Source organism: Podarcis melisellensis (genome assembly GCF_964234715.1).
Source record: "Podarcis melisellensis genome assembly, chromosome: 11".
In the NCBI taxonomy this organism is placed as follows: Eukaryota; Metazoa; Chordata; class Lepidosauria; order Squamata; family Lacertidae; genus Podarcis; species Podarcis melisellensis.
In genome coordinates, this window is record NC_138543.1 from 63,467,081 (window position 1) to 63,479,291 (window position 12,211).

General features: G+C 46.6%; 1 protein-coding gene and 1 long non-coding RNA gene across 3 annotated transcripts; one reads left to right on the forward strand and one right to left on the reverse strand.

Moving 5' to 3' along the window:
* Positions 1-887: 887 nt before the first annotated feature.
* Positions 888-3,762, reverse strand: LOC309380453 (small ribosomal subunit protein eS4-like). The gene is made up of 6 exons (XM_081930325.1): positions 3,605-3,762; positions 2,900-3,080; positions 2,661-2,758; positions 2,254-2,425; positions 1,903-2,060; positions 888-1,132 (listed from the first exon to the last, which is right to left on the reverse strand). The coding sequence occupies exons 1-6, from the start codon at positions 3,629-3,631 to the stop codon at positions 1,031-1,033; spliced, it is 738 nt and encodes a 245-aa protein (XP_081786451.1). The 5' UTR covers positions 3,632-3,762; the 3' UTR covers positions 888-1,030.
* Positions 3,763-4,167: 405 nt separating this feature from the next.
* LOC309380787 lies at positions 4,168-7,844 on the forward strand. Of its 2 annotated transcripts, none has more exons than XR_014173142.1 (3): positions 4,168-4,742; positions 5,092-5,198; positions 7,320-7,844. It is a non-coding gene; the product is annotated as an uncharacterized lncRNA (long non-coding RNA). The 2 variants fall into 2 exon arrangements; XR_014173143.1 differs by having other exon boundaries at positions 4,168-4,625.
* The last annotated feature ends 4,367 nt before the right edge of the window (positions 7,845-12,211 follow it).

Genomic DNA, 12,211 nt, shown 5'->3' on the forward strand with positions numbered 1-12,211 from the left:
AGGGGATTTTTTAAAAAAGGATTTATCGCACCAGCATTGCCAAGGTCTCCTGGCTTCCTCCCGAGCCCCCTGTCCCCGAACACTTTTGCCATCCTTTTTCTGGCCTGTTTTTCCAGGCTAGCTGCAGTGCTGCCCACAATCTACCCTATTTTTTGCTCTACAAGACTCAATTTTCCCTCCCAAAAAGTAAGGGGAAATGTGTGTGCGTCTTATGGAGCGAATGCAGGCTGCGCAGCTATCCCAGAAGCCGGAACAGCAAGAGGGACTGCTGCTTTCAATGCGCAGCGATCCCTCTTGCTGTTCTGGCTTCTGATATTCAGAATATTTTTTTTCTTGTTTTCCTCCTCCAAAAACTTGGTGCGTCTTATAGATCGAAAAATATGGTATTTGAGGCATTTTCCCCCCAATAACATTTTGTTAATTTTCCAACAATAACACAAAATAAAAACCCTTCCTTGGTTCTATTGTATAGCAATGTACTACATGTCCATTATAAAGTTTTAACCATTTGAAATACTTATTGTCCATTCATAATCAAATTACAAGTATTCTTATAACCCTGCCAATGTATTAAGCTGTGTACATTGCTTCTGCTTATACAATTGAGGCATTTGTACCTGGTCATCTGCCCTTTGGAACTCCCTGCCTCATATTTAGGGCAGGTGGCTCACCAGCTCTGGAGATCCTTCTTTTCAGCACCTGCGCCAAAGATTCCCCTTCGGAGAAGCCTAACCCTGAGATTAATTTTAATTCATTTTGAGGCCTTTTAACTTTCATAGGGGTGGGGTTTCCTCCTTTTCCCTATATTACCTCCTTGCAAATCGCTTTTGACAATCCAGCAGGCTACAAATCTCAGGAAATTAAGTAATGAATCCCTCCAAATGACCATTTTTGTAATTTCTTTATTTGGTTCCTAAAAGGCATAAGCCACTTGATGGAAAACAAACCCTTGAAACCTCAGGGGAGTTGACTAGAAGCAAGACTATAAAACCGAGAGTGTCTAGTCCCAATCGGGTTTCCATGTGCATGTTCACCCGCTGCTCTGCTTGGCTGCCAGCCGCTTGTCTCGCTCCTCGGCAATAGTGAGGCGGATGCCCTTCCCACGAGGCAGAGAAATCCACGGCTTGTTCCCCTGGATTTATTACAAAAGCAAAATATAAACCACAAAAGATCTCATCAAAATTTCTTCATCGTAACAATAACTTTTTAAAAAACCATTCCATAGTAACCTCTGCAACCTCCCAAAATTTCAAAGCTTTCTATCTACAAGATCCACCAGAAATATTCAAGGAAGTCGGCACCCTCAATCCATCCACACTGTGTCGCACAACTAATGTCTTGTTTGCAATAATATAAAACTAGGACACGAGGGGCTGAAATGGAGGTTGGGCAAGGAACTTCTGCAAAGAGGGAAATAGGCAAGAGGGCCAGATTTTTTGTTTATGACATAAAATAGGTTTTCTTCCTGCCTTGCATGGGATCAGACTAGACGACCAGTGGGGTTCCTGTCTAGGAAGCCCTCAATCGACATGGATCTCACATTCTGGAGATGATGCCATAAATTCCTATTCTTCCTTATAATCGATAAGCGCAAACTGTTTAATTATTATTTGCTGGTGTTTAATTTCACGTCTGTCAGAGCTGCCCCTGACAACGTCTTTCCTATCAGATTTGAATGGATTATTGCTTTAGTAAAAAAAAAAAAAAGGAGCAAGCCGCAAGGCATAGAGCACCACCCAACGTTCAAAACCATGGAAAAGGCTCCCCATTTAGGCATTCCTACATGGGGAACCTTTTCCATGGTTTTGAACATTGGGTGGTATTCTATGGATCTCGGGGGGGTGAAAAGGTCTTAATAAATTCCAGGAAAATTTGAAATAATATTAAATAAAAAGCACCCACCTTGCCAATGACAAAGATGTTGGAGAGCCTGGTGGCAAAGCTGTTGCCGTTGGTGTCCTTGACGTGGACCACGTCAAAGGAGCCAGGGTGCCTCTCGCGGTTGGTGATCACCCCGATGCGCCCCAAGTTGGCGCCCCCCGTCACCATGCAGAGGTTGCCTGTTGGGGAGAAGAGGGAGGGAAAGGGTCAGAAGGCGGAATTGGGACTGGGCAGGGGGGACAGAAATATATATATATGCTTCCAAAAATGGGGGTGCTCGCTTCCAGGGCCAGAGGAAGTCTCCCCATCTCCCCCCATTGGGGAAGGATTCTGGCGCTCTTGACACGCTCAGAGGAACAAAGGAACCGTCACCTGTGTCGAACTTGATGAAGTCGGTGATCTTGCCCGTCTGCAGGTCGACCTGGACAGTGTCGTTGACCTTGACCAGGGGGTCCGGGTAGCGGATGGTGCGGGCGTCGTGAGTCACCAGGCGGGGGGTGCCCTTGGTGCCCACCAGGATGCGGCGCACCTTGCACAGCTTGTACTGCCGGGAGGAATGGAGAAATCAGTCATTTTGTCAATATTAAGAGAATGCCAGCAAGGCCGAGTATTTCTGTAAAAAAGGGATTTGAACCCAGTCTAACTCACGAGGGATTTAAATCATGACTTAAATCACGAAACCACTCCGAGCATTTATTGTTCCTTCCTCTGGTTGCCCATCTTAAGATGCCAGCAAGACTGAGTCTTTTGGTAAGAAAAGGATTCAAATCAATTCTCACCTTGGCCTCCTCAGGGCTGATGCGGTGCACGGCAAAGCGCCCCTTGGTGTCGTACACCAGGCGGAAGTGCTCGCCAGTCTTCTCGATGCTGATGACGTCTGCAGGGAGAAAGGGCGGGAGTTACGATGAGATGCCAGTGTGGTGCAACCGCTGCATAAACCCGTTTTCCGCTGTGTGGAATGCCCCACCGCTGGAAATCTGGCATTTCAAACCCCACTGCTAGAAATCTAGGGCCTTACCCATGAAGCCCGCCGGGTAGGTGACGTCGGTGCGAACCTTGCCGTCAATCTTGACAAAGCGCTGCATGCAGATCTTCTTGACCTCGTCACCCGTCAGGGCGTATTTGAGCCGGTTGCGGAGGAAAATCACAAGCGGGAGGCACTCACGCAACTTGTGGGGTCCCGTTGACGGGCGTGGTGCCTAGAACCCCAAAAGAGAAAGGGAAAGTTACAGGGCGGCATGCTTTCTCCCAGATGATATTTTACATCCCTTTGTTGTTTTGTCACAATGTTCAACAGACTCCCCAACTTATCCTTCCTCAAAATCCTTTATTTTCTACTTTTCCGTTACTTTGAAGTATAATATTGTGTTAGTTTCTCTGTTACTGGTTATCAATTCTTGTTGTTATGCACTGTGTTTAATTTTGCATTTTTCTGCTATAAACTATCCCGGGATGAACGGTGGGATTTAATAAGAAACCACAAGGAATTCAATAAACCATCATAAGGAATTTATAGATTTAATACAGATTTAATAAACCACCACAAGGAATCTAATATGTAAATAAGGAAACAAAACTAAGGGTAAGGCATTTAATGAAGAAGCCCAGGTGCAAACTAATGCCTGAAGTGCAAGGCTCCCCTTTTAAAAAGGGTTGTAAAAGGAAATAGAAATATGCCTTTTCCCTATCTCCTTTTATACAAAGTTGGAAAAAAGATACTTACAAAGACTCCCGTCAGCTTGTCCAGCATCCAGTGCTTGGGGGCTGCCACCCGTTTCAGGTGCTTCTTGGGTCCTCGAGCCTGAGGGGGGGAAAGCAGGCAAAGGGCGTGGGTTCGAATTTGCCCGGATGTTTAAACGGATCATTCTCGCAAGACGGCGGGCTCGACTAGATGACCCTCGGACCCCTTCCAGCCGCCCCTGTTCTATGATCCCGCACCCAGCTCTTCAGTTATTCCCGTATTAATTGATTCCCACTTAGTTTCTAGTCGAGCATCCTTGGGCTCCCTTCTCCGTTAAGGCAACCCCCCAGCAGGATCCAGCCCCGCTGCTGCGCCCCAGTCCAGTGGCAGGCAGTTCCCCCGGCCCTTCCCAAGCGATCGCTTTAGAGAGCCTGTCTGGCCGGCGGCCTTGTTCCCTGCGGCCCGCACTGCGCATGCTGGCGTCCCCCCCCCAAGACCGAGCGAGCCCCGCCGCGGCGCCTCCGCGCCCCATTTCCCCGCCCCACGGAAGAGCGGCGTCTCCCGCGCCCCCCGCCCCGAAAGCGCCGCGCTCGGCGGAGCCGCCGCCGCGGATGGCTACGGATCGCTCCACCGACCCGAAGCCCGAGCACTCACCATGGCGGCGGGTTCTCGGCGCAAAGGGAGAGCACTTCCGCCGCCCGGGGGTTATATATCCGGGTCAGGCAGGGAGGGGCGACGAAGCCCGGGCGGAGGGAAGCGGCGTTGTGCCGCGCGGGGGCTTCGCAGCCAATGACATGGGGAATTGGGATCCCGAGAGGCTGTTAGGGACATTTGTAGTATATTATGTTTTATCGTTTTTTAAAAATATTCTGCTGGTGGCTGGGAAATAGTAATAAATTATTATTATCATTAAACGTTAAATTATTATTATTTTAATAAATCACACCCACCCAAGTGGGACATGGCCTCTTCCCCCCTAAGCCTTAACAGTATAATATTTTTATTTATTCCAATTGGGGCGGGGAAGCTCCCCTTGGCTACAGCAACTCCAGAGTAACTGGCTGTGAGTTCAGATCTCCATTGCTTTCCCCCTCACGCCGCCTTTAATGTATTGGAAACTGTATCTGAACAATGTATTGTTCAGATGAACCACTGCTGTAAGCAGTGTTTTTGTAACCAGGTAATTCCTCAAGATCCCAATTCCTTGACTTATTATTAAATGCAATCACCTTGTGGTTCATTCACATATTCCTGACTTGCAGCGGGTTGGACTGGAAGACCCTTGGGGTCCCTTCCAGCTATATACACCATTATATGATTCTTGGGAAAGTGCTTCAGAAAGAATAAACAAGGGGAAAAAAACATTTCTTCCATTTAGTCGTATGATGGCTCATAAGGAAGGGAGGCTTCTTTCCCACTTTATTATTTCTTCCACTGCAATCTGTTCTTGACATATTATATGTCTGCTTTTACGTAGACCCCCTCTTTCCCTTCTTGGGAGAATAATTGATCCTACTGATATTTCTTAGGTCTGTATGGGCTCTGCTGAATTCCTGCTCTGAAGAGGAGGAGGAGGAAGCTTTGCCTGACGAAGGGAGAAGAGGAGGTTGAGGAAAAGTCAGCTGCAGGCATAAAGGTAAAAGGGGAAAAAATAGAAATACAAATTAACATATAACACTTAAGAACATTTTTAAACAACCCCACTCCTGATATATCACACCCACGCAAGTGGGGCTTGACCTCATCCTCCCTAACCAGCACAGTACAGTACAGTAAAAATACAGTAAAGTATTTTTATTTATTTGATTGGGGTAGGGCAGCACCTCCTGGCTTCACCCATGTTGGTGTGGCTTGTCTCCTTTTTCCTGTTCTTGTTAGGCTATCTAAAGGTGACAAAGGAATGTGTTGAAAACTTAATTTCTTCAAATGAACCATTGCTTTAACCAGGTATTACTCAAGGCACTGATTCTTTCACCTATCGATTTATCCACATAATCCAAGCGGAGATTAATTAGCATCCAAAAGTGGTACACTTGCACATTACATCTTTAGATAAATGTTTTGGAAAAGGCATAAATTAAAAAAGATAATTAATTTGCAAGCAAATACTTGAATGCCCAGTGAATTAGAGAGGCAGTGAGCTGGCTGATTTGTCTAATGGAGCATCCAAAGCCCAGTTTGGGTCTATAAGACCCAGTTTGCCCCCTCCCCCAGCCTTAATGGCAACCCTCCATTGCTTTCTGTTTGATTTTTTTAACAGATACTCTGAATTGAACACCACAAGAATAAATGGGGATCAGCCCCTGCTGTAGTGACCAGCACTAAAAGCAATTTGAGTAATTCAGATCAATAAAGTAGGAATAATTAATATTTACAAACCAGCAACTTCACACCAGTTTTGGACACTTACAGCAGCTTGCAATGTTAAGAGAGGTGCTCTAAAGAAAAGCACTTTCTACATTTATGAGCCTTCAGAGTAGGCTCATGGTTTTTCCTTTGCCTGGAGGTATAAATGTTGTTAGCATATGTGCAAACACCCCAAGAACTTCAGGCCTGCTCCTGACTGTCGAAATGCTCCTGGAGAGGCTGTAAGCAGCACTTCCTTTGCTCTCAGTCAGCAAAAGGGGATGGCAAGATACGCTTCATGGCGTAACTTAACTTGCAGCTGCAGGAGAAGTGTGGATCCCTCAGCCATACACAAATCCCTGCCTTGTAGCAGGTTGGACTGGATGACCCTTGGGGTCCCTTCCCGATATATACTCACCCACTCACCCACCATCATATGATTCTTTGGAAAGTGCTTCAGAAAGAATAAAGAGAAATAGCATTCCTTTAAGTTAGTTGTAGTTGTAGTTGTCGGTATGCAGAGGGTCACAAGGCCAGCTGGCTAGCCCCAGCTGGATCATGTTCTTCCAGCCGTCCCGCTGCGAAGACCCATCTGCCTCTGCTCCGACAGAGAGACAGAGAGAAGCAAAAGCTATACAGTGGTACCTAGGGTTATAGACGCTTCAGGTTATAGTCTCCGCTAACTCAGAAATAGTACCTCGGGTTAAGAACTTTGCTTCAGGATGAGAACAGAAATCGCTCAGCGGCAGCGGAAGGCCCCATTAGCTAAAGTGGTACCTCAGGTTAAGAACAGTTTCAGGTTAAGAACGGACCACCAGAACGAATTAAGTTCTTAACATCTGAAGGCAGCCCTGTTTAGGGTAGCTTTTAATGTTTACTAGGTTATTGTATTTTAGTGTTTTGTTGGAAGCTGCCCAGACTGGCTGGGGAAACCCAGCCAGATGGGCGGGGTATAAATAATAAATTATTATTATTATTATTAACCTGAGGTACCACTGCATACACAACGGAAGTTCCCAGCAAGCTGTGCTGGTATGTGAACAGATATGTGACTTGCAACAGTTCCATGTCTGCAACTAAAGGTGGAATGGAATTTTCCAACAGTAGATAGCCTCACTTCCTGTGAACTACCTTATTATTCCTTGCACATTAATTTGAGCTTGGGAGTTCCTATGCCTGTTTTTACACAGACCCCCTCTTTCAGTTCTGAAAAAAATCCACCCCAGTGATATTTCTCAGGTTTCTATGGGCTCTGCTGAATTCCTGATCCAAAAAAAGGGGAAGGAGAAGGGGAGGCCTCGCCTGACGGAGGGATTGAGAAAAGGGTCGAGAGAGAGAAAGGGGATCTTTTGAGACAAGATGCCAATGCCTCCTTTAAGTTGCTTTTCCAAACATCTGATTTGCCCATCAGCGTGGCAGCCAAAGAAAAGAAAATGTGGCAGAGGCAACTCCCAGACATCTCCATGCAGTTGCAAAAGGTGGGTTGCCTGTATGGGCTCTGCTTTATTCCTTAATGTCGAATGCTACATCTGCCTAAGTCCACTTCCATCCACTGGAAAAGCTTCTTAGCAGCAAGGAGCCAAGGGAACGGTGGGAAATACCTATCTATCTCTCTAAGTCGGTAAGACCGCACAGTCCCTACACTTCCACAAGGCCTGGTCCTTTCCAGAGGTGCAGCCTGCCTTCTCCAAAGGTGGATTTCAGCTCAAACAGCTGGTCGAAAAGTCTCTTTTCCTATCCTCACACCAGTAACCCTGGCAACCTCCCAGAGAACAGTCTCTATTCCTTGATGGTCAGGGAGATTGCATTTTCCCACGGTCTCTCAAAAAATTGAAATCTTAGTATTTAGTAATGTCTAAATAAAGTTTGGGGGGTGTCACCCCTTAAAAATCAACTGTGCAATTTGCCCCACAGCAGCCCCACAGCTGCCCCAATGCCACAAGACTAAGTGGGCTGAGCCCCTGCAACAGGGGCCAAAACCAAAAGCCGATTGAATCATTTACATTTACAAATACTGGCATATATGTCAGGGGTTCAGGAGCAGAGGCACAGGGGAAAGAGGAAGCGGAGAGCGAAGGAGAACAATCCGAGGGCAGCGTAGATGAGGATGACAGTGGAGGAAGAGAGTCCAGGAGTCTGTCCAGTGATTCGGAAGATTCCCAGAAGGGAGCACCGATAGCCAGAGCAAGGGGGGTCCCAGGAGGGGCGCACCAGAAGCAAGGGACCAGCGGTGACTCCCAAAGCAGCAGCTGGAGATCGGGACCAAGTTTCCCACCAGAGCGTAGTGGGGGGGAAGAGTCCCAGGTGTCAGGACCGGTTTCCACTCCAGGGGAAAGAGAAGATGAGTCAGGGCTGACCACGCCCCTGTCGCTGAGTGAGGGAATAGAGGGGAAGTCAGATCCAGTTAGCCCCCCCCGAAGGAGGGAGCAGTGAAAGGAGCAGTGTAACGGTCAGGAGGAAGGTTACCGGCTGGGCGCGCACGCCAAGTTCAAATGCACAGGCGCGTGGGACAGCCGGGAGCGCAGACTGGGAGCCAGGTCCTAAAGCACGCCGGAGGCAGGGGGAAGAATCCGGGGACTCGTCAGCATCAGCATCAGAAGAGTCCAGAAAAGGCAACACCCCAGCGGGCAGAAGGACCCAGAGGAGAAAGGAGCAAAGGAGGAGGTGGAGCAAGGCTAGGGTCTTGAACTGGTGTCTGGGGGGAGGAGATTCAGACGGAGCTTCAGCGGTCTAGGGTTGAGACGTAAGAGCTGCGCGCCGCGGCTTTGAAATCGAAACTGAACCTTAATAAAGACTTTTGTATATAACAAGAACTGGCGTTGGTCCTCTGTGAGCTGGGACCTTGGGCAGCTCTGACAATAGCTTTTACTATACAGACCTTTGTTGGCAAGGTGATGTCTAGGTTTGTCATTGCTTTTCTCCCAAGAAGCAGGCGTCTTTTAATTTTGTGGCTGCTGTCACCATCTGCAGTGATCATGGAGCCCAAGAAAGTAAAATCTCTCACTGCCTCCATTTCTTCACCTTCTATTTGCCAGGAGGTGATGGGACCAGTGGCCTTGATCTTCGTTTTTTTGATGTTGAGCTTCAGATCATATTTTGCGCTCTCCTCTTTCACCCTCAATAAAAGGTTCTTTAATTCCTCCTCACTTTCTGCCATCAAGGTCGTGTCATCTGCATATCTGAGGTTGTTGATATTTCTTCCGGCGATCTTAATTCCGGCTAGGGATTCATCCAGCCCAGCCTTTCGCATGATGAATTCTGCATATAAATTAAATAAGCAGGGAGACAATATTCAGCCTTGTCGTACTCCTTTCCCAATTTTGAACCAATCAGTTGTTCCATATCCAGTTCTAACTGTAGCTTCTTGTCCCACATACAGATTTCTCAGGAGACAGATGAGGTGATCAGGCACTCCCATTTCTTTAAGAACTTGCCGTAGTTTGCTGTGGTCTACAGTCAAAGGCTTTTGCATAGTCAATGAAGCAGAAGTAGATGTCTTTCTGGAACTCTCTGGCTTCATAATCCAGCGCATGTTTGCAATTTGATCTCTGGTTCCTCTGCCTCTTCTAAATCCAGCTTGTACCTCTGGGAGTTCTTGGTCCACATACTGCTTGAGCCTTCCTTGTAGAATTTTAAGCATAACCTTGCTAGCGTGTGAAATGAGTGCAATTGTGCGGTAGTTGGCGCATTCTTTGGCACTGCCCTTCTTTGGGATTGGGATGTAGACTGATCTTCTCCAATCTTCTGGCTACTGCTGAGTTTTCCAAACTTGCTGGTATATTGAATGTAGCACCTTAACAGCATCATCTTTTAAAATTTTAAATAGTTCAACTGGAATACCATCACTTCCACTGGCCTTGTTATTTGCAGTGCTTTCTAAGGCCCATTTGACTTCACTCTCCAGGATGTCTGGCTCGAGGTCAGCAACCACACTACCTGGGGTGTACGAGCCATCCATATCTTTCTGGTATAATTCCTCGGTGTATTCTTGCCACCTCTTCTTGATGTCTTCTGCTTCTGTTAGGTCCTTACCACTTTTGTCCTTTATTATGGTAATCTTTGTACGAAATGTTCCTTTCATATCTCCAATTTTCTTGAACAGATCTCTGGTTCTTCCCATTCTGTTGTTTTCCTCTATTTCTTTGCATTACTCATTTAAGAAGGCCTTCTTGTCTCTCCTTGCTATTTTTTGGAAATCTGCATTCAATTTCCTGTATCTTTCACTATCTCCCTCGAATTTTGCTTGCCTTCTCTCCCCCGCTATTTGTAAGGCCTCGTTGGACAGCCACTTTGCTTTCTTGCATTTCCTTTTCATTGGGATGGTTTTCGTTGCTGCCTCCTGTATAATGTTGCGAGCCTCCATCCATAGTTCATAGAATCATAGGATCATAGAATCATAGAGTTGGAAGAGACTACAAGGGCCATCAAGTCCAACCCCCTGCCAAGCAGGAAACACCATCAGAGCAATCCTGACATATGGTTGTCAAGCCTCTGCTTAAAGACCTCCAAAGAAGGAGACTCCACCACACTCCTTGGCAGCAAATTCCACTGTCGAACAGCTCTTACTGTCAGGAAGTTCTTCCTAATGTTTAGGTGGAATCTTCTTTCTTGTAGTTTGGATCCATTGCTCCATGTCCGCTTCTCTGGAGCAGCAGAAAACAACCTTTCTCCCTCCTCTATGTGACATCCTTTTATATATTTGAACATGGCTATCATATCACCCCTTAACCTCCTCTTCTCCAGGCTAAACATGCCCAGCTCCCTTAGCCGTTCCTCATAAGGCATCGTTTCCAGGCCTTTGACCATTTTGGTTGCCCTCCTCTGGACACGTTCCAGTTTGTCAGTGTCCTTCTTGAACTGTGGTGCCCAGAACTGGACACAGTACTCCAGGTGAGATCTGACCAGAGCAGAATACAGTGGCAATATTACTTCCCTTGATCTAGATGCTATACTCCTATTGATGCAGCCCAGAATTGCATTGGCTTTTTTAGCTGCCGCGTCACACTGTTGGCTCATGTCGTTTGTGGTCAACCAAGACTCCTAGATCCTTTTCACATGTACTGCTCTCAAGCCAGGTGTCACCCATCTTGTATTTGTGCCTCTCATTTTTTTTGCCCAAGTGCAATACTTTACATTTCTCCCTGTTAAAATTCATCTTGTTTGTTTTGGCCCAGTTCTCTAATCTGTCAAGGTCATTTTGAAGTGTGATCCTGTCCAAACTTGCCAGTTGTTCCTTTTATCTCTTGATTCCCTACTTTAGCATTCCAATCCCCTATAATTAGAAGAACATCCTTCTTTGGTGTCACTTCTGTAAGGTCTTGTAAGTCTTCATAGAATTGGTCAATTTCAGTTTCTTCAGCACCAGTAATTGGTGCATAAACTTGGATTACTGTGATGTTAAAAGGTCTGCCTTGGATTTGTATCGAAATCATTCTATCATTTTTGAGATTGCATCCCAGTACAGCTTTCGCCACTCTTTTGTTGACTATGAGGGCCACTCCATTTCTTTTACGGGATTCTTGCCCACAGTAGTAGATATGATAGTCATCCGAACTGAATTCGCCCATTCCCGTCCATTTTAGTTCACTGATGCCCAGGATGTCAATATTTATTCTTGCCATCTCATTTCTGACCACATCCAACTTACCCAGGTTCATGGTTCTTACATTCCAGGTTCCTATGCAATATTTTTCTTTTCAGCATTGGACTTTCCTTTCGCTTCCAGGCATATCCGCAACTGAGCAACCTTTCGGCTTTGGCCCAGCTGCTTCATCAGCTCTGGATCTACTTGTACTCATCCTCCGCTCTTTCCCAGTAGCATGTTGGATGCCTTCCGACCTGAGGGGCTCATCTTCCAGCGTCATAATTTTTATATGCCTGTTGTCTGTGTGCATGGAGTTTTCTTGGAAGGGATACTGGAGTGGCTTGCCGGTTCCTCCTCCAGGTGGATCACATTTGGTCAAAACTCTTCACTATGACCTGTTCATCTTGGGTGTCCTGCTCGGCATAGTTCATGGCTTCTCTGAGTTATTCAATCCCCTTCGCGATGGCAAGGCAGTGATCCAGGAAGGGGCTAAGAACATTTATACCTCCACAAAAGGAAAAAACCATGAGCCTACTCTAAGGGAATGCTCATGAGTATATAAAGTGTTTTTCTTTAGAACACCTGTCAGGGGCTTAGGAGCAGAGGCACAGGGGAGAGAGGAAATGGAGAGCGAAGGGGAAGAATCTGAGGGCAGCGTAGGGGAGTATGACAGTGGCCCGAGGGATTCCATGAGCTTCTCCAGCGAATCAGAAGATTCC